The 22,427-nt window shown below is 39.0% G+C and overlaps 1 protein-coding gene across 8 annotated transcripts in view; it reads right to left on the minus strand.

The window, feature by feature from the left end:
• Positions 1 to 22,427, minus strand: part of FOXP1 (forkhead box P1) — a 389,051-nt gene that overhangs the window by 23,534 nt on the left and 343,090 nt on the right. For all 8 annotated transcript variants that reach the window (XM_037800241.1, XM_037800248.1, XM_037800253.1 and 5 more), the window contains 2 exons: positions 21,562 to 21,649; positions 8,379 to 8,462 (listed from right to left, as the gene is read on the minus strand). In XM_037800241.1, the coding sequence (XP_037656169.1) occupies positions 8,379 to 8,462; positions 21,562 to 21,649 (172 nt within the window). The remainder of the gene's footprint in view (positions 1 to 8,378; positions 8,463 to 21,561; positions 21,650 to 22,427) is intronic.

A 22,427-nucleotide genomic window follows, 5' to 3' on the forward strand; every position in this document is an offset into this window, starting at 1 on the left:
TAAATATAGCTTTTAAATTTCAAATGCTACTTGATTGAGAACATCCTCACACTTTGGAAAACCACGGACAACATTGGTAAAAACGACATTTAAACCACCTGCCACTGTGGGGTTGCATTTAATTCTCATAGCACCAGTAAAAACTGACATGTTATTTTTCATGTTTTACACATAAGCTAACAGAGGCTCAGAGAGATTAAATAACTTGCCCATATTCACAACTGGACCCAGAGTCAAATGCACACTTGTCGTGATTTTAAAACTTTTGCATAATCTTCTTATGCCCAGGTCAGAGGAAAAAGAAACACTAACCAGTTTCATTTTCAGGAATTCTCTTCTTGGGAAAGGGTACCATGAACAGCTCTTATCCCAACTTATAAATGGGATTCAATAAATATTTATCGAGCTAATCTAAGACTTGGTACCATAGTGCCCGAAAAAGGAACAAAGTGCACAAGTGCTGCCTCTGCAGAGCTTACCTCTGAAAACAGACACTGGGCAAAGGAAAAGTTACGTAATAACCATGATGATAACCATAAAACAATCCTGACAACTATTTTTTGGCTACTCTCTTCAGTTGAAGAGCATTACCCTGAACATCGTGACTTTCACGCATAATGAAAATTCCAATATAAACACAAATGTCCTTAAGGAATATGCACGGTACTTTGCAGTTTTGTGAGGAAAATCACGCAGTCCATCAGATTTTAGCTGACTTGCCCTAAATCAAAACTCACGTCAACACTCAGTAAGTTCATCTTTCTGGGTGCCCACATGTAAGAAGAGTAGATAAATCACATGGTAAGATGTCATCAAAGACTATGACCATTGTAGCTTTAGAAAGATCCTAACACTTGTACTGGTTCTACCAAAGAAGCAACAGTAGAAAATAAAACCCATCTAGGTTAGCATGATCCGTGGAGAAAGAGAAGCAAGTAGAAATTCTTGATGCTTCTGAACACCAGGGAGCACCTGCAAATAAACACTGAGCTAGAAGAGAGCAGAGAAGGGGTTTACCAGGCTTGACAAATGACACTGTGATTCACACCCACTGCTGGGCTGTCTCTAATAAGCCACAGAGGAAGCAGCCAATCTCAGCTAATTACCAGATAAAAATGTATTCTAAGGACTCTAATTAGGAGACGCATATGGAGGTGATCTAATGATTAAATGCAGCATTCGAGTGACCCCACCATCAATGTGCAGTGGTGCAAGATGTCACTGGAATATTTTGTAGAAACTAATTTTATTTCAAGGAGGGGAGGCAGGAATATTTGTAATGATGGCTATGAGGTAAACTAATTAAGAGACAGTTCCTAGAAGAAGAGTGTGGCTGAGAGCAGCTGTGGCCATTCCAAAACTAAGTGCCAAGTATCCATAGAGGAGTGGCAGTCAAGTGGAAAATTTCTGCTTTACCTCTGCCCTTGCTATTAATTTGCAGGAAAACTAATGACACATATACATATTCCCACAAAATTGTTCTAATTGCTAATTTGCCAAAGGAGCCCAGATTCCAAGTTAAACATGACTGTAGCCTGGGCAAGATGGAAGAACAAAAAGCTGTAAACTCCAAACAGAGGGTGCTTCCCCTCTCGAAATCATTTGAAGGATGAACCAACAAGTTAATGAAATGTCTATCTTGTCAACAGCTACAGACGTTTCTTAACTTTTCAACTTTTGTTTGGTGATGACATGCTTGTCTTAAGGAGAAACTATCTTCGAGAGGTGAGGTCGGGACACAGATAAAAGAAGGAGCAATGGGAAGCATTGAAAACAGGCTCTGTGTTCAAACCAAACCTGCTCTTTTAATGACGGTCTCTGAAAAAAGTCGACTAAAAATGAAAATTAATTACAGACCTAAAACACAAAAGACAGGAACAGTGTAGGTTTTGCTGTAATCTTCCAGTATTCACCTTAATTGTAAACTATTACAGCTTAATATAATCCTCAATTAGAAATGAAAGCCTATGTGCTTCATGTTGCTGATTGTGATGAAGGTTTTCAGAGAGAATTTTTCCAGGGCATGGAGCAGGAAGGGATAGGACTGGGAGGGTTTCTTTTCCTGAGGGAGAGCCTATTTTTCTTATTGTGTACATTTTCTATTTAAAAAGAAGTTGCTATATTTAGAAAAAGTAGGAACACTGATATTTTCTAGATGGCAAGTTTCCGTCCTGTGATGATTTTCGGCACACATAATCTGTTTGAAACTCTGGCCAAAAGTTAAATTCTTTTGTCATACATATGTTTTTTTTATTAGAGAAGCTATAGGTTTACCTTACAATCATGTATAAATTACAGGATTCCCATATACTACCCTATTAATATCTTGCACTGCTGTGGAACATTTGTACAACTGATGGCAGCACATTTTCATAATTGTCCTATGAACTGTAGTTTGTGATTTTACTTAGGACTCATTGTTCATGCAGGGTAGTTCCATGGATTTTTTTTAAAAAATTGGATTCTGCTACCAAATACACAATCTAACATGTTCGTTTTTAATCACATTCAGATACATATTTCGGTGCTGTGAATTATGTTTACACTGTTGTGCTACCATCACCACCATCCATTACCAAACATTCCCATCATTCCAAAAAGGAACCCTGAACATTTTAAGCCTTAACTTCCCATTCCTTTTTCCCACCATGTCCCCTGGTAACCTACAATCTAGACGCTGACTCTATAAGTTTGCTTATTCGAATTATTTCAAATCAGTGAGATCATACAATGTTTGTCTTTTTGTGTCTGGCCTATTTCACTCAACATGATGCCTTCCAGGTTCATCCGTGTTGTCACATGTCTGTAAGGTTTTGTTTTTAAAATTTATTTGTGCTCTCAAGCATCATCTTTTCCCCAGTCCAGTTATAGAAAGAGCCTTCTGGAAATCTTACCTATTCCAACAATTAGAAGGGTATCAGCTACCCTGCTTAGTCCTGCTAAATCCTTTTTAAAAGACTCATCTTTAGTTTTTGAACAGTAACCCCCTTTCCCTTCTAAAGATGAGTCACTCACATTTAAAAAAAAAAATAAACAAAAAAAACAAACTGCTGATGTAAACCCCAGACAGAAACAGGCTTGTAAGTATTCCCAAAAGAACTAATTTAAAAAAAAAATTTTTTGTTTGTGTTCTTGCCTCCCATAAAAACAGATTCTGAGAACAAAAGATAAACCTGAAACCAAAACACCAGGGGACACAACTGCATAGTAGGGACTTTCAGGCTCACAGAACTCGTTTTTCTGCTCTTGGTTTTACTGGCCTGCGCAGGACTCAAGTCATGCTTTAACTGCACAGCATTTCTAGACATGAATCACTCCTATTCAGAGAGTACCTTTCTGAGGCTGAAGGGATGTTAGCAGAGTGTGGGGAGGGTGGGACGGTGGGTGGCAGCTGGAGGCTTCTGTTAGGAGTGTGTGCCTTCATTACTGCCTCGGCCTGGCCGTGTGACTGCAGTAGAGACTAGTGCTGGAACAGAGCACTGACCGGGAGGGTGATGTTACCAGAAAGGATATTGAAAAAAGAAAAAAACAAAAAAAAACGAGGAAGGGGACTTAAAGAAAGGCGACTTAAAGAAAACCAGTACATAAATACAGCTTTTGTGCAGCGTGCTTGAGAATACCTTTTTATGATTTCCTAATATTATTTCTCTTAACTCTTAAGCAAGGCTTCAGCACCCGAATGATTAGCTATTACTTGAAGAGTTAAAAGACTTCTTTTATTTGGGGGGGGGCGGATGGGGGGGGACGCTTGGGGGTTAGGAGGGCTTACTTAGGCAAGGGCACTTTGTTTTCATAGTAGCTAAAAACAGTTTCAAAACAGTCCCAATTGCTATGGTAAAGGTAAAAGAAAATGTGTAAAAAGGAAACTCTAGTAGTACATTTCATTCCAAATATCCAAGTTCCTGTAAATGTTTTATAACATTTTCATACAGAAGGATACAGTTACCTGTACTATAATTACTTGCCCACCAAACCTGAAAGAATGTGGTTTCTCTGGGATCAGGAGCTTTTCTCTGATGTGTAGGAATACCCTCAAGCAAAGTGTACCTCTCATGTACTCAGTACTATAAAATATGATTTACAGTGTTTTCCTGACATAATGATATATATGAAAAGTCTTTTTAAAAATCCTTAACAGCTTAATAAAGTCATAACAGACATGTTTCTCTTGTTGTTGTTGTTATTTTGTTCTCTGAGTTACACCTCCCTCCAAGGAAACATCTCAGCAAATTCTCAATGGAGTAGGCATGGAGACATTAGCTCACAAGCAATACATTTTAGTGTTTACGTTGAAAAGGTTACTGAGTTTGAAATAAAAGAGTATCAGTCTGTTTCATTAGGGCAGTTTACTATTACATGGTTTTTCTTTTGTTTCTCTCCTCATGGAAAAGAGAAGAATCTTTCAATATTCAAAACCACATTTGGGCTGTTATAAACATACTTGAACAAAAGGCTTTCTCTTGATATGTATGCATCCAATTGCTAGAAAATACAGTTGCTCTGCTGATCTTTTAAATACCTCGTTTTCCATGCAGGGTCCAGCCTTAATACAATTAGACGTATGACAAGCCTATCTTAGCTGTTGTTGGCCACTCCTCTCCGCCCTCCACACTGATCCTCACTGCACAGCCTCCTCTCTTGAGCTCCCTTCCCTCACAGACACACAAACACATGCTCTGACCCTTAACTGTAGGAAAGATTCATGAAGCTAACTTCTTATTGTTCCTTCCTATTCATCTTTTAGGTTTGAGCTTAGATGTCACATTCCCCAAAGTCTTCCCCAACTCCTCCATTCAGTTGGTTCTACTTACACACAGCACAATTCATGCGGGGTATGTGTGTGTGTGTGTATTTGTTAGTTTATTCTGTAAGACACCAAACACCTCAATGGCAGGGAGAGTGTCTACCTCGTTTCACTATTCCATGTTCACACTATGCAGCATGCTGAACAAATACGTGTTGATGGAATACTTCACTGTTAAATGCAGGAATTCCCTTTCCAAAAACAACTGCGGTTTGAGTCTTGGGGCTAATTCTGAAAGGAAAGGTTTTCTTGGTGTTACACGTTTCATGACAAGAAGGAAGAGATGCTATTAAAGGAATCCAAGGGATAGAAGGACTACAAACTCATTTTCCAATTCACCCATCGACTTCCCAGTGTGGGTCAAGTTCAGATCCACATGTAAAACTTGGAGACCTTCCCGAGATGAGTGTGTACTCTCCCCATCCAAAACTGAAGACCAGTTCCACAATCGACTCCAGAAAATGCGTTAATGAGCTGATGCAAGAATAATCTGAACACGCTGGCGATTTCTTTAATGCACTGAAATGGGGACTGGTTGGATGACTGGATACAACAAATGACACTTTCCACCCAAATGGCATTTAGTGAAAAGCAATGTTTATAGCAGAGCATTCTCTCACTTAGTGACTAAGAATTTTAAAATAAACATGAAGTTCCTTTTAAAGAGAAATGGAAAAAAGACAAAGCTTTGCAAACTTACTGGCAAGTTTTAACATGAAAGTCCCCATCCATGGTCAGATTTGGATCCCAAGGGACTGCTTATTTCAAATCAAAAGGTTCTAGAAGGATACTAATTTCAACACAGACCATACATGCTACTATTTGGGGGTGTAAAAAATTATTTACAGATTATAGAGAATATTTTACACATTAGAATTGTTGAACAGATATTTCTGTGACCCTAAAGTTGAAAGAACCAAGAGTTTGCTGTACATGTGCACCCTTTTTTTTTGGGAGGGGGGGAGGGGAAGGAAGTAAAAATTTATGCAAAACATGTCTACCTTTTGTAATTAATTTCCAAATGCCTCAACTACACGTATATTAATAATTCCTGATTTATAAGATGGTATCTATAATAAAATTTTCTATTTTCCAGTAAATGAAAAGAAGGCAGGTTCACTCCAACAACACAGTGTCACACAATATCTTCTTGTCAGGCACCAATTTTTACTTCTTACATGTAAGTTAAAGGATAAGGAATTTATAATGCTGCCTGTGAAGGGAACCACTTTTCATATACAAATGTGATCTTTCTTTTTTCAAAGGGTAATACAACAGTACATTTACATAAACTAATCCAAACAATCTATGTATTTGACAATGGCAAACCTCACACAGACGGCCTATTGTTGGTTTACATCTTGGAGTTCTTTATATTGGCTTGTAGCGCTGCTCTAGCTGTCAAAGGTTTGACTTGGACTCTAAATAAATGGTTATAGAAGTGCTGTGCAGCGATATTGGACTGCTTTGCAAAAGAAAACGTGCTGTGTATGAATTCAAAAGCTATTAATTTTTCAGTCAAAAATATTCGTGCCTATTTCTTTTAATAAAGAAATACTGTGCTGAGCTACTAAGAGATAATGTTGACTAGTGGTAGAGAATTTTCAATAGAGCAGTTAAAAATAAATTTAGTAGGAGGTCCCCTTCAAAGTTACAATTTCCTAGAATGTAAAATATTTTTTTAAATACTAATCAAGACACACATTCCTGCTCTGTTCATTCCCCTCAACCCCCAACCCCCCGTCTCTAGCTGCTTTTCCCTGTTCACTGAATGCTCACCATTGGTCCTCATGGACAGTCCCAACAGCCCCTTTGCAGCGTGTGCAGGCCAACACATACGGCACTGCCTGCCAACACCCAGACCAGACCCATCACTTGCTGAGAACCCACGGGGTTTTGCAATTACTTCTCCTTAACTTTATCCCTCCTCTTCCCAAGGAGCCCCATGATCCAAAAGGAGTCCTTTCCTAGAGTGCTGAGTCCTAACATTATCCTATCATTGTTATTTTTAATCCGCAGGGGAAATGTGAGATCATCTCATTCTCTCTCTTGTTGCTCAGTCTCAAGACTCAAAACCCTCATCTGGGGAAAAACTATTTCCCTGCACACTAAAGCCACCTGAAGACTTTCAGAGAGTTCTAACATGAGCACCCTTGGCAACGGGTTATGCTCATGTGAGAAGTCAGTCAAGTCGTTTCAGGGCCTCCTCAACTGGTTTAACTGGGACTGTGTTATTCTAGTATCCTCCCCTTTAAAGGAAGGGATAATATGAATAGCACAGTTGACTACTGATTCCACAACACTGAGTGGCCTGGTTCTTTTCTCCTTTCTTTTCACTAGCCCATGCATCCAGCCCTGCAGGCTATAAGACACATGGAAACTAAGGACTCTATTCCTAGTAAAAATGGATGCGCGAAGTGTTTAATGATTTTATGTCCTATGTCTCAGTAATGTGTTCTGTTTCAGACATTAATTTTGTCTGCCAACTGCATCTTGGCAGGCTACCATATTTGCTGGGTTAATAGTCTGACTCTGTTTTATTTCTATCACCATAAATCATACATATATGGGTGTATGTTTGCTTTATTTATAGAAAAAAATCAGTCAAAACAGATAAACCAATACTTTGCCATTACGCTGCATCATTGCATATTGATTAAAATTGCTGGTTCTAACTATAGATTGTCAACGCTCAATTAATTTTCACACAGTGACTCCCAGCAAAATCAAATAAAGGCAGTGTACCTTTAAATTTTACAAATCTTAAAATCAAGAAGCAAAGCACTCTCTCCATTTTGAATAATCAGTTGAAGCTACTAGGAGAATTTTAGAAATATAAGTATATAGAAATACAACTGTTAGAGTGATCAATTTATAACATGGAATGAGGCCCAAGAAAGGATTTTGGGTCTTTACATCCTTCTGCTTTCACATTAACTGCTAGTGCTTGGATGACATGTTCTCCAAGGTTAAGTTTTAAGAGGGAAGAGGCAAGAAAAAGGCGATTCCTAAAAATTAAACCTACACTTGTCTCCTAACTGTGAAGGACTAAATGATTTTCACTTCAAATGCCTTTATAACCATTAGATGTTCTCTATAATTCAGCCTCTAACTATTCTGAGGCTGTGCTTCCCACTTCCTTTCTCTGTCTGGGTTACTCCTTGCTTCTTTTCTTTTCTGTTTCTTGGCTTACCTGGGTTTAAATGCCTCTTTCTTCTGGTTTCATTGTCTGGCTACTTCTGAGTTCCCACCTTTCAGTAAAAAATATCCCCCCGCCCCAGTGAACTCTCATACTGTATTTTAGTATGTTGTTTGAGGACCAATCATCCTGTCCCAAAGAAGAAGTGGTATTTTGGACTTTGTAGGCAAGGACCACATCTGAATCATCCTGTATCTCCCAAAATACCTGGCACAATGACTTCATCGTAAAAGGTAACCAAAAACAGTGACTGAACCTGAGCGTTTCAACTCTCAAATGCGCCGAAGCAGGCTGTCCTTCCTTTCCTTGGGGTGGGGAAGCAGAGAAGAAATACTGTAAGGCTTTTCTTAACCTTTGGCATGGATCAGTACTTACGGGCTGAGGGGCGGCTTTGGGTTCTGTAGACTTTACATGCAGGTGGGTCATCATGGCTTGCAGGCGCTCCTTGTCTTTTGCAAGCTAGTTGAAAGAAAATGTTTTTTTATTTCTCTGGATACAAATGTATTACTATTTTAACATCCAAAATGATACTAATTCCAAATTAAACTATGGCACCAGAGCATATGACAAAATCATTTACATTCCTTTATCATTTTGAAATCTTTACTACCATTGCCAAACTCCAAGTAACTGGAGGTGTCACAGTGTGAGATGTCTCAACACAAAATACTTAGCCTTTCAGGGGGAAGTTCTAGACCTGCCGGCACCAAGGAGTCCCATGTAACACAGATGACTAAAAGACAAATGTGAATCATGCCTATTAACCAACCTTATTAATTTGGAAGCCAAAGGAAAATGAGCTAGGTAGCTAAAACTCACAAACTCATCTGTTGTGGTTGTGCAGAAACTCCTAGACAGAAGGATACATTTATGCAAAATTAACTTCATCTTTCTTAACAGGTAGGGATAGATTAAGACAGTGCTGGCAAATGATATTAGCAGGAAAGGAACAGGGCTACAAGGGTTGACAGGTTCCCATTTTCCAATGAACACAGAATGAGTTCATTCATTTATTTCATATTTGAGTACCTACTACATGCTAGTCTCATCTCAACAAAAATTTATGTCTCTTCATTCTATGAAAACATTATCTTCTGAAGACAGGCTTTTCTATCGTTACGTATGTACAGAGTTGATACTCAAATACTATTTACTGGATGCTAAATTCTTAATACTTGCCTTGGATTCTTTTAACACTATGATATTTCTGATGGTTCAAGACAGTCAGGCATGGGGAACATATAATGTCTACTTCCAGAAAAAAAATGAGAAATATTTCCCCCCCCAAATTAATGTATAGTTAAGAAAACAGCTGTATCATTAGGGAAAAATGTAGACAAGATTACTGAGAGAAAGAGGGAGGGAGGGAGGGTGAAGAGTGTGTGAGAGAGAGCAAGAGAGAGAGACTGAGAGGGGGTGGGGAGGACCAACCTGTCTTTTGTCGACACTTTTACAGACCATTTATCCAAAATAATGCCATAGAATTACGGAGGGACTCAATTCTTTTTATGTCATATAACCTTAAACCTTTAAAACTCGATTTTCTGGTAAATCTAACTTACTACCAAAAAAAAAAAAAATAAGACTCATGTTTTTAAAAATAAACTTGTTTTCTGGGAGGACATGGCAGGGGGGCAGAGGAATGGGCAAGGGTATAAGAGCAGAAGGGAAAAACATTTCAGCTTATCCTAACTAATTCGCTCAGTTTCAAGTCATATCATTTGATTTTTTAAAATTTTTATTCCCTTGTGGTTCAGGAAGGAATACATTTTTTAAAAAAAAACCCTTACAGCATTAGCATTTATCTCTGAACAAACAGGAAATGAAAATGATACCATATTAGGAGCCACTTTATGTTATTCATCCTCTGTTCTTTAGCAACTTATTGAATAGCCAAACTAATAAAGATGCTCCAAACACATAATTCTAAAGGCATCTAGGTTTCCACAGTGGTTCAATTAGAACAATTAAAATATTGGGAATGACATTTTTCTACAATTGTTTTTTTTTTTATGTAAGTGTTCAAAACTTTTACATTAGACTAAAATATTCTTAGATTTAAAAAAAATGTTTTAAAATTATTATGGGGTAGAAAACATTAAGGCATATACTTTGCTCTTTTTAAAATCAAGAAGTATTCTGCCATACTGAAAGTCACAAATTAAAGGGCTGAAAGATGATATTTACTCAAGAGTCTAGTGAATAATTAAATGTGACTTAATTCTGGAACAAACCCTGCTGATGGAGCAATTACAAAGACTCAGTTTAAGAGAAGGAAAATCCAAATTCCCATTATCAAAAGGAATCATCTCCTCCATATTCCACCCAAAAGTCTACCAGAATGACCTTTTACAGGTCACCCAAAAGTAATAACACTACGTTCCAAACACGGAATCTGTATAAAGCCACATCTCTAACCCTAGGGATAACTGCCATAGGGAATATTTCCTTATTTTTCCATGAGACTATTACTTAGAATTCATTGAGCATTTTGAAAATGATCCAGGTTCCTTATTGTGCCTAAATCCCAATTCTACCACCATGGTTCTGCTTTTTCAAAAGGTAAGCAGAGTTATAGCAAAAGGCCAAAATCCAAGTTTTTGTTTCTGTTTGGTTGGTCCAAACTAATTTTAAAGTCATATTCTTGGATGAGATTTGGATTTTTATTATCATTTACAACAGCACTGGCACATATCGTTCTTCACAATTAAAGAAAACACCTGCCAAATGCATTTTTTCTTTGTTCAGGCTAAAAAGTCACTCACACCTGCTGAAACAGTCACACCCATCATCTAGAATAGCTCTTCTTCACTTATAATACTCATCAGTCCTCCAAAAAGCTTCCAGATTCTCTACTTTTTATGCCTTCATTCCATGAGTTCACCATCCCCATCAATTTTCACGGCATCATTTCATTATTGTAATGAATATTACACACATTTAACATCAACAAGTATTTTCTACCACTTCCTCTTAAACTGTGACTCCCATGAAAAAGCAAAGAAAAGGAGACTGAAAAATTTAGTCCCAAGGTCAACAAAAATATGGTTGGTAAATTTTTATTTTTTTTTTATGCCACATGATATAAAAACAGAATTATTCTCTGAAAGCTTCCTTGGTGGGTACCGAATGAGTATCTGGACATTAAAGGAATGGCAAGGGTTTGTTTGTTGTTTTTATCAGTGAGTTTGTTCATCAATTCTGAAGAATGATGGCCGAGTGAAAATGCTTAAAAATGTGGGCACTAGAATCAGAGGGCGCTGGGTTCCATTTCTGAGTTTTCAACCGGGGTGTACTGTGTAACCATTCTAGGGATTTGAGGATCAGATGAGCTCTTTCTTGAATATAATAAGCTTACCCTAAAACCTAGTACTTTGTGAAAACTTGGTATTATCTAATTTTTTTAAAAAGAAAAGTTAAATTAGTCTAGTATACCTAGACTTCCACTGGTGGAGTCTAAGTCTGGACTCTGGACCAATGTAACAGAGGTTTGATGCAGTTTGCAGCTGGACTAAGGAGAGATCATTTTAAAGAATGGAACAGAAAGGATAGGAAAGATGAAGCCTGGTTCTTTCTCTGGTTCTCATCCTATCTTCCCTTCAACCTAGGCAAATGTTTTCTCCTCTACCTTGGCTGATACAGGTCATCCCTGTTTCCATAAGGCACGGTCTCAAATTACGTTCCAGATAGTCAAGCTGTGAAAGACCAGAACTTGTCAACTGCTCCAGATCCACTGATAACTGCTGAAGGCTAGAGGTTCCATTCAACATCTTCAAAGACAAAAACTAAGGAGAATAAATTCATTCTTTCCGCAGAGATAAGGGTTCATTTAACATAACCATTTTACCCGTTGTCAGGAGGACTAATCATTTTAAGCCCAATTTGGCAGTTCTCACTCATGAGAAACAAAGCTCTCCTGACATTAGTGGAGACAGACGAGAAGCAGGGCCAAGCCACTCATTTGATTGCAAAGCAGCAAGACTGTTGTTGCCATTTCAAGTTCTCTAGTCCTATTCTTATTTTATGTTTGGAGAAACTGAGGCTCACAACAGTGAACACATCTGAGGACACGGAACCAGGAAGAAGCAGTAATAAGACCAGACTCTTGGATATACGATGCCTGGTCTAATTTTCTCACACTAGTGTGAGCATAAGAATCATGTGGGTCACTAACAAGAAACATCCCATCTCATGCAGACTTCACTGAACCCTCCGACCTCACGCAGTACCTTCACTGAAGGGTGGACAATGTGTATTTTTAAGAGACACTCTACTTATGAACAAGCAAGTCTTGAGTATCACCCCGACAGTGATAATCCCCAAATTTAGCGGACTGGGTCTCACTCAAACCTGCTAAACCATACACTCCAAGGGAGGACTGGGAGATGGGAATCTTTAATAAGGGCCCCAAGGAGCTTTTGTACTCAGGTAAGTCTGGGACATGCTGTCTACCATGAGATTGGATATGTCTTGCACAACGGCTGTATTGGTTTTGTATACAATGATGATTCAAACAGGTTAACTGGTTTAGGCAGAGTATATTCCATTGTGCAGGTCTCTCAAGTAAATAGGATAAAAAAACAAATCAGCAACTGGAAAGGAGCAGAAAAGAAATTCTTCTATCAAACTGAGCATTTACCAAACAGTTATTTTTGGCCCACTCACTCAAACTATGGTAATTCACATGCCTTCGAGACTGGACTCCCGTGGAAACATTTACACGAGTTCTTTAAAACCCTCTCCAGCACTCAGGTGTTGGGCAACGTATGGCTCATTTCACCCCAATTGAAGAATTTCCCCACTTTTATTATATTCAGTCACCATCTTAGCATTCCTTAAATGTTATTATTAAAGACTCTCTTGACATTTAAAGCAGACACACACTAATACTCAGTCATAGTCTAGGAATTCTAATGCTCCCAGAGTTAAGAGGATTTTAAATTATGAAAAATAAGTGTCTTGGTTTCCAAAGACCGATGTGGAAGGGAGAAACCCAGAAATTCCCTTTCTTCTTTTTCTTGTCTCCGGTCACAAAGCAGTGGCAATATGAGGCTACTATGCTGTTTGGCCCTCTCTGCCCACTGTGCTCTGAACGCATGCAGAGGGAGTCGGGAGGCTCTGAGGCCACTGCTGTACGGAGCCGTCCTGGGCACTGCCTTGGCTGGCGCTACAAGGGTCCAAAGGGGGACATGTTAGAGATAATAAATACATTTGTGAGAGTCTAGGAAGCTACTGTGATTACAAATAACACCACTAATGGTAGAGTAATCACATGTGAAGTCCACACGGCAACTGATTTGTGTCAGGATTAATGTCCCTCTCTGCTACTGAAACTTGTGCACTTGTACCTCTGCTGACATTTTCTTAAGCGCTTACAGTTCCTGCTGCAGATGACTTAGAATTCGGAGTGAGCTCAGTATCACTGAGCTCTAGCCTGGCCCTGCTGCAATGGACTGCTCAGGAGAGATTTGACGAGGCATAAAGGAGCACAGCTCCACTAGTCAAGGCTTTAAAATCAGAGGTCGGCATCTCCTAGGTGTATGCCTAGAACGCCACTGGGCCATGCTGACCCACTGTACCACAGCCACAAGGCGCCCTGCAAACCCTAACCCTAACCCTAACCCAGCCACAAGGCGCCCTGCAAACAGGCAACAAAGGCACAATGGTTGGGCTAAATACCTGGGCTTTGCCCGTTATTAGCCATTGGCCTCCTTTGAACAAGTTAGTAAGTCCATCTAAACCTGTTTCCTCATATATAAGGGGAGGGAGGGCTGAAAATAAAATTATTCTTCGACTCTAAGAGGCCAAAGACTGTAAGATCGCCACTAACAAGACAAAAGATAATATTAAACATGCTCATTAAATGTAAAACATACACTGACTTCCAAATGTTCTTTTTGCACGTGTCTCTTAGACTCAAGGAAACAGGGTAATATCTACTCACAGAGGGGCTGAGAGTCCGATGAAACTGTGGTGGGGAAGCACCTAGCATACTGCCCTGGACACAGCAGTTGCTCAACAAATGTCAGTTCAAATGGTTTCGAGCTCCTTTTTAAGATAATGACAAGCAGAACATGGGGCATTAGGCAGTCCTCCCCCACAGCCAGTGGACTCAAACTTGGCGTGAGGATGACCGACTCACCCCAGTTTGCCCTGGGCTTTCCAGTTTTGAGAGTGCAAACCTGAAGTCCTGGCAATCCCCTCATTTCTGGGCAAGCAAACTGGCAGAGTAGGTCACCCTACTTGTTGAAGAGAATATGAATTAAAAAGAAGGACAACAGGTTCTTCTATCATCCCTCCCCACCACCCCACAGTCCAGGCAAACTCTTAGTCAGCTCCCTTGGCCTAGAAAGTCCTTACCAGAACCCTTTCCCTGTCGCCTCCATGAAGCCTGTGCACTCCCCTCCCTCTCACCAAGCCTGCCTGGTGGACAGTGAAAGCCATGCTACTTTTACCCTTCCCCTAGGTTGCACATCACAGGTACAAAGAGGCTGCCTTACTTATCTTTATCGGGTGCTTTGAATATAATGGGGTGTGTGTGTAATAAACAGTGATAGAATGGAAAAAAATTATTAAAGCAGTAAAAGGTAGACTCCCACCCCACTCCCAGTAGATCACTCTCGGTTTGGATGCCTCCTTTTCTTCTTGCCTGCTTTCAGTATTCATTTTAAAGGAGTTTCAAGGGGCTGTAGGGAACCTGTGTTGAGCCTTGAATGTGATGTAACCTATAATCTCCAAGGTTCCTTTTTTCTTTTATTCAAAACCTGTCTTCGTACAACAGGGAGGATGTACTGACAACTGAACAATGTTACATGGTCACAGAACACATTAAAACCAATATATGAGTCAAAAAAATATAACATTTATGTCTCAGCTCTCTAAGAGAGGCAACTCTGCAGTTTTTTTAACATGTCAAATCATATGATTTTCCCTTTTCCCAAAATGGAATTACGATTCAGTCACTGAAACACCAATTGTGTTGTCCTCATCTAAAGCTTAATGTTTGAAAGTGCTCATAAGCACTTCCCTGCCTAAGTAAACCCAGGTAAACTGGGTTAATATGAATTTAAATCCCTAGGTCCATGTCTGGCTAAGAGTAGGTGCCAAACTATTACGGAAGCTTCAAGTGCTTCCCTACAAACTTAACAAACGGGCATTTCGGGGTGGTAATCCTTTGTCTTTGGTCCCTATGTCCTGGGGGTGGGGGATGGGGGAAAGTCTATCCATGTCACGACCATGCATGTGGATTCTGGAAACTTAACTGTCCCTCCAATTCTAGCCTATTTCCTTGTCTGCATACATTCCCTGACCTCAAAAATCCATGTCCTTCAGAGAATAAAAATATATATTTGGGGCCCCCCTGAGGAGCTGGGGGAGGATGCAGAGGTTTTGTTCTTCCTCACCTGGATGGTTGCTGATGTTTGCACAAACATTGGGGACTGACAGCTCGATATGCTGAGCCCTCTGTCTTGGGGCTTGCCCTTGTAGAAGCCTGTTACTGCAAAGGAGAGGCTAAACCTGCATATAATTGTGCCTAAGAGTCTTCCACTGCATACCTCTTTGTTGCTCAGATGTGGCCCTCTCTCTCTCTAACTGAGCCACCTCAGCAGGTGAACTCGCTGCCCTTCCCCCCTATGTGGGACCTGACTCCCAAGAGTGGAAGTCTCCCTGGCAACGCAGGATATGACTCCCGGGGATGAATCTGGACCCGGCAGCATGGGATTGAGAACATGTTCTTGACCAAAAGGGGAATGCAAAATGGAACGAAATAAAGTTTCAGTGGCTGAGAGATTTCAAACGGAGTCGAGAGCTCAGTCTGGTGGGTACTCTTACGCACTATACACATAACACTTTTTAGGTTTTAATGTATTGGAATAGCTAGAAGTAAATACCTGAAACCACCAAACTCCAACCCAGTAGCCTTTGACTCTTGAAGATGATTGTGTAACAATGTAGCTTACAAGAGGTGCCAGTGTGATGGTGGAAACCTTGTGGATCGCACACCCTTTATCCAGTGTATGGATGGATGAATAGAAAAATGGGGATAAAGACTAAATGAAAAATCAGGTGGGATGGGGGGAATGATTTGGGTGTTCTTTCTTTCTTTTATTTTTTATTCTTATTCTGATTCTTTCTGGTGTAAAGAAAATGTTCAAAAATTGATTGGGATGATGAATGCACAACTATATGATGGTACTGTGAACAGCTGATTGTACACCATGGATGATTATATGGTATGTGAATATATCTCAGTAAAACTGAATTAAAAAAAAAAAAATCCATGTCCTTTACTCAGTCATTTCTATGGTGTCCGTCTGTCCTTATGTTAACCTGTCTTGATGTTAAATACCTAAGTATTCATACAGTGTTAGGAGATTCAATGACTTCTTGGGGATTTATAATATAGGGCTCCTAGGTAACAACTGGAGTTAATTCTCATCTAGTGCCTTGGTAAAATGTCCAAAAATTACAATTGTCTTTGTAATAACAAAATGCAGTGAGACCAGAAGGAAAGTTGGAGGTTTAAACATGGGAATGGTATAACTCAGTGAATCCTGTGGTTGACCATGTCTGTGATCAACTGAACAAATATAAAAAAAATTCTTTCATGAACTGGAACAAATGTATGACACTACTACAAGGAGTTAATAGTAGAGGGGTATATAGGACAAGACGTACCTACTGCAAACTACAAACTACAGTTCACTAATATTTTTATATTCTTTCATCAATAACAAATGTACCACACACCAATACTATGTGTCCATAAAAGGGGGCTAAGGGGTCCGGGAGGATTTGGATTCTCTTTTCTATTTTTATTTCTTTTCTCAAGTAATGAAAATATTTTAAAATTGGTCATGGGGATCTATGCATAACTATGTGATGATACTGAGAGCCAGGGATTGTATGCTACAGATGTTCTGTATGGTGTGTGTGAGTATATCTCAATAAAATTGCATTTAAAAAAATGTAGTGAGAAAGATTCAAAGGTTCAGAAGGCCCACTAAGATGCCTTTTTGATTTCTTTCCCCTCTCCAAGAGACCAATAACACATGCAACTCAAGAAACAAATTAACTGTCCCTCCTCTGTTAATAAGCTGTTCATAGCAGTGTACCGCCAAGAAAACATTCATTAGGTATTTTGATACCTTCTAACCAAAATTTTAAAATGTAATAAAATAATACAGATGCATCCTGCCTCCTGTAACTGGTACATCTGTTAAAAATTTGGTTCTGTAGAACAAGGCATAATTTAACTACACAGAGGCAGGATAGCTCTCACTCCAAGTGCAGATTAGATAGGTCTAAGTCAAGATGCCCTGACACTTCACCTTTATTTGTGCCCGGCTGCCTGAAATCTGAGCATTAGTCTCTCAAAGGCCTTTAAGTTTGATTCAACTGTAGTGTTGTATAGACAGTGGTAAGGAGGGTGACATTTCTAGTCACTCTCTCCTAAGGTTAATGGCAGTTATTTAAAAAAAAAAAAAAGAAAGTGTATCCAATGCTTTAGGGAGACTGGACTAATGGGTTAAAGGTACCAGGCCTTCCATTTTGGGTAAGAGGAAAGTTTCTGGGATTGTGAACAAGGGATATGGAAAGGCACATGGGATGGCACTTAAGTCACCTTAACTAGCTGTGGTGGTGTCTAGTGCTGCCTGACTACACATTCCCGAATTCTCTTACGGAATCTTACAATGATTCTCTAGAGTGGACACAATGAACCCCCAACTCATCTACACTGTAAGATCCAATTCGAGTTTACTGGGTTTGTTTTTACAGTGGGTTCACACATGCGCCCTCTCTACCAGATGTAAACACCAGACACCTAAGTATTGCTCAGCAGTGAAGTCCTCAAGGAGGGAGGAGGCGATTTCTCTTCCTACTCTGTTACAGCCATTACCCTCTGGGAATTGTTCAAATCTTCACTATTTCTTCCTGTAGTGCTAAATGGCACAAACATTTTTTTCACATTGAAGTTAGGTAATGGTAATTTTGTGACGTGCTCTGAGATACCTGGACGTAGAGGTCTTTCCTGGATTGAGAAATGCTGTCTCTAAGGGAATGGTAGAAGCAGCTGTAGGGTCTGTCGTGTATTAGGGTGCCCCCTCTAGATGAGGTGATACATGAAAGCGAGTAGGGGACCGTGCCGTTAGGAAATGGACCTAAAAAGGCTGGCTGAACACAAGCTCAAAATATTCTTCCTGCTGCCTGGACCTGATTCCCCCAATACCTCAGGCTCTACAGGGACAATGACTGTTAGCTGAGTAAATGAAAAAGTACATTTCCAGACACGGGTGTGTGAAATGGCAGCGTGACAGCACAAACATGGAAATGCTGAATTTCAGAGAAACAGGAAGCCTAAAAAGTGAGTCTAGCTTTTAGTCTAGCCGTACCTTGCCAAAATCCCAAAATGTGTCAAGTCTGCAACCCAAAGACTCTCAACCTAGTTTTTACAAAGGGCTTCTCTTAACTCTTATCTCAGGGCAAACTTTTTTTCAAATACTAAACACTTTGGATATTTTTATGCCACCTGAATGAATAGTTACTGGAAAAAATACGTTTCGGTCTCTGTGTTGCACTGAAACTCCCTCTTTTGAGCAAATTTCTAGTGTTTTCAAGAACCCAATACTATTAGCTAGCACTGCCCAATAGACAGAACCCTTGAAAATTATTCACTGTCTATTTTCCCTTCTAGAATGTAAGAACTGGGAGGGCAGCCTATCAGCTTTTCTCACTGTTACATTCTTTAGTGGTCCCAGCAAGGTTCGTGCTATGCAATAGGTCCTGGTAATTACTGCTGAATGAATGAATACATGAGTGAACGAATGAATATCCCTCAGCCAGTTTTCTGTGACACACCACCTACCCAAGATTGGCAAACATTTCTCACATGAAGATGTTCTTGGGGGAATCTGAGAGATGTGACCAGAGAGAAGAGGTTAGGAAGACAGTGGCAGACCTTTTGGGAAGTCAAACAGCTAAATGAACAAGCTGTTAATAATGTGAAGCAAATCGTTTTGATTTTTTTTCCCTGACCCTTTCGGCCGGGGACTCATTGGCAAATTTCTTCTAAAAAAACTCAGCTTTACAGACCATGCAGTCTCTTACAAATACTCGACTCCAGCATTGTACCACGAAAACAGTCACAAAAAAATGTGCAAATGAATGTGTGTGGCTGTATTCCAAAATACTTTCTGTAGGGACACTGAAATTTGAATTTCATATAATTTTCATGTGTCATGAAATATTTTTCTTTTGATTTTTTACCCCAACTATTCAAAATATAAAAACCATTTTTAGCTTGGAGGATTTGGCCTGTGGGCTGCAGTTTGCTTACCCCTGCTCTTGACAGCTATGCCATCACTCTAACAATTCTCTCAAGCTTTTAACAAACAAAACCCTTTAGAATTAGCCTGTCCCTTTTCCCGTTAGCAAAAGCACATCTAAAATCAAATTCGCAGCAAATATATTAAGAACAGCACAGGTAACCACCATATCATAACTTCTGGTCAAATAATCTTTTTCAATTTCTATCACAGGTTGAAAAACCTACCTTCAGTTTCATTTAGACCTGAAGAATGAGAGGAAGTCTATGGATAAATGAAATCCACAAATAATCAAAGATTATCTGCATACTGGTCTATATTTTTCCCTGGCCATATCCACCACAAAACCAGTATTAAAGCTGCTAAAAGATAACCACTTGACTTATTGATGGCCTAACTCCTTCCCTTCCCTTGGTCTCACTTTGCAAAGAGTGAAGAATCGTTTCATAAAATAGATACTCAGCCTCTGAGTATTAAAAATGGCCCCATACTGAAACATGCAGTCTGCAATAACTACGTGGGTAACCCATGACAACTATGGTAAATGATGTGCTTATTAACTATTTAGAGTTTAATCTTATCAATTAAATAAAGAAAAGTAGGAACTTGCATGATTTTATACCACCACCAATGCATATAAGTTCGGGTTTTAACAGCCATACAGAGTTTCTTCTGTTGAATCAAATTTTTCTAATGCTTTCTGTGGTTTAATCATAAGTGAAATATGGCGGTTGGGGTAAATCCACCATTTTTTTTCCTTCTCAATAAATATACTAAATTTAAAGACATTTCCTAAGACTTGCATTAAAATTTTGGGATTTTATGATGTGCCTTTTGCCATATGAATTATCATACTGGTCTCATAAATTCAGATCTGTATTTTGAAAGTAAAAAATATTAACTAAAGAAAATAACTTCCGAGAAAATCTTACTTAAAAAAATAGTAATTTGTTATATAAGTTGATAACTAATTTTAAAAAGTCCTTTCTATCCTGAAAAGTCACAACACAAAGTTTAAGTGTGTTTTGGCTGATTTTTCTCTGCAACTATTTGAAGCTGTAAATGACTTAACTCAGTAACATTCCAAATGTAATTATCTTCTGTACTTAGCCTAGGGCTCTCTATATATCTCAACATTGCTGTCTTGCATACAAAATAGGCTTTTCCATGGTTGGTAACAATATAATGTACAACATTGTTTTAATTTCCCCTAGTCTGCTAACCTCTTGCCTACACTAAACCAGCCAGAGGAAGAAGCCACAGTGAGTCATCAAGCACTCAAAAGCATTTTGGAACTGCATGGCATAAATGGGGTTTGTAGGGTCAGGCTTCTGCAATTGTACATTTTAATAATCTCCATTTCTGACCCAATTTTTACTTTTAGAAAATAATTTTCTATTAATTGCACCAAGAATGGAATTCTTGTTAGAAATACGATGTTCATCAACCAGTTACATCAGGAAGTAGAAACTACAGTAAAAAATGTCCCCCATCCCTTACAACTGTGATCCACAGGATAATATGCAGAAGCTTATTTTCTCTAGTCATAAAAGGCATTCAACATATTCCAGTGGATTGCTAAATACAAGATTATATGTAACATATATATAAACACACATTATATATATTTATCTGTGTATGTCTGTGTGTGTACACACACATATATAAATAAAATACATGCAGTTAACTCTCAATGATGGGAGAGAAAAGGGAACAATGCCAAATGAGGAATACATCTGTACATAACTTTTACTTTAGTTCTGGAAATGCTCACTGCCCAGTCTTTCTCAAACTTGCTCTTTCTCTCGCGTTCACTTTAACACTCTCAGTATCTCTTCACCTAGTTCATTCTCCTAGCTTCAGGTTAATATCAGCAACTGAGAGGACTTAAACCACAACAGATAAATCAGAAAGTTAAAAAGCAAAAGAGAAAACAGGCAGGGGTGAGAGAGAGAGATGGAAAAGCTGAGAGTGCTGAGGGCTGGCTGTACACACACACGTGCAAAGACCTCTATAATGTCTAAGCAGATAGTTCCAAAGAGGGAACTGAGGCTGAACTTTCCCAAAGGGTTAATGAATGAATGAATAAATAAATAAATAAAAATACAGGACAACAACAGGTTTTGGACCTTCCATTCAATAATGAGTACACAGGAACTCATTACAGAACACTACAGAAATTTGGAATTTGAGGAATACTGAGGTAATAGCAAAAATAAATTTGGTTTTACCTGTAGCTCTAACTGCTGTACAACCTGCATTTGTACTCTACATTGAGCTGTACTTCTATCGTCCAGCGCATGCTCACTGTTGAGATGTCTGCAACAATACACAGAAAATCATTAAGTGAAATGGAGAAACAAAAAGGAAAATATAAATTACCAGGACGTTTAAGCATAAACTAGGCAGCAGGTCTGGATCAGAGTAGAGAGTAGTTTACTGGGTGGCCTGCCCTTTTCCATCCCCATCACTTAATACTGTTATTACATATAATTTTGCAAACCGTTATTACCAAAATAAAACTCTTCCAAGGAGAAGTTCTGCAGGGCATCTGGAGATAACAGTTCACACATAAATAAGAAAATTTAGGAAATCTCATTGGGGCAACATTTCAAGACTACGTCAATGGGCAGAAATCCAGGACAGGGTCCACTAGTTATTTTGGAAGAGACTCATCTGCATGGGACTGAATGTAAGTGTTTCTTCACACCAAAGTTAATTTTACATAACTGATGAAACATCCTTACATTGAAATGCATTAAAATGATAACGGGAGGAAAAAGAACTTTAAACTTGTGAATCCTGAAACATGAACCTACACATGCAAATTATGTACCAACGAGGAAGAAAAAAATGTAGACATTTAAAAGGAAATGTTTGCCTAGGTTCTTGGTTGTTAATAGATTAAATATCCAGTTTGTGGATGATTCAGGCCATATGCTAAATATGCCTGTCTTGTGGCCATTTTACTATTTGTCAGACTTTATAACAGGGAAAAGGCTAAAAAACTGAAATTTCAATCAGTTTTACCATATGCAGGAGAGCTCTGGTAATCAGAGGCTAAAATCTTAAAAATAAAGATTCCATACATATATCC

The sequence above is a fragment of the Choloepus didactylus genome, chromosome 1, assembly GCF_015220235.1.
Source record: "Choloepus didactylus isolate mChoDid1 chromosome 1, mChoDid1.pri, whole genome shotgun sequence".
NCBI lineage: Eukaryota > Metazoa > Chordata > Mammalia > Pilosa > Megalonychidae > Choloepus > Choloepus didactylus.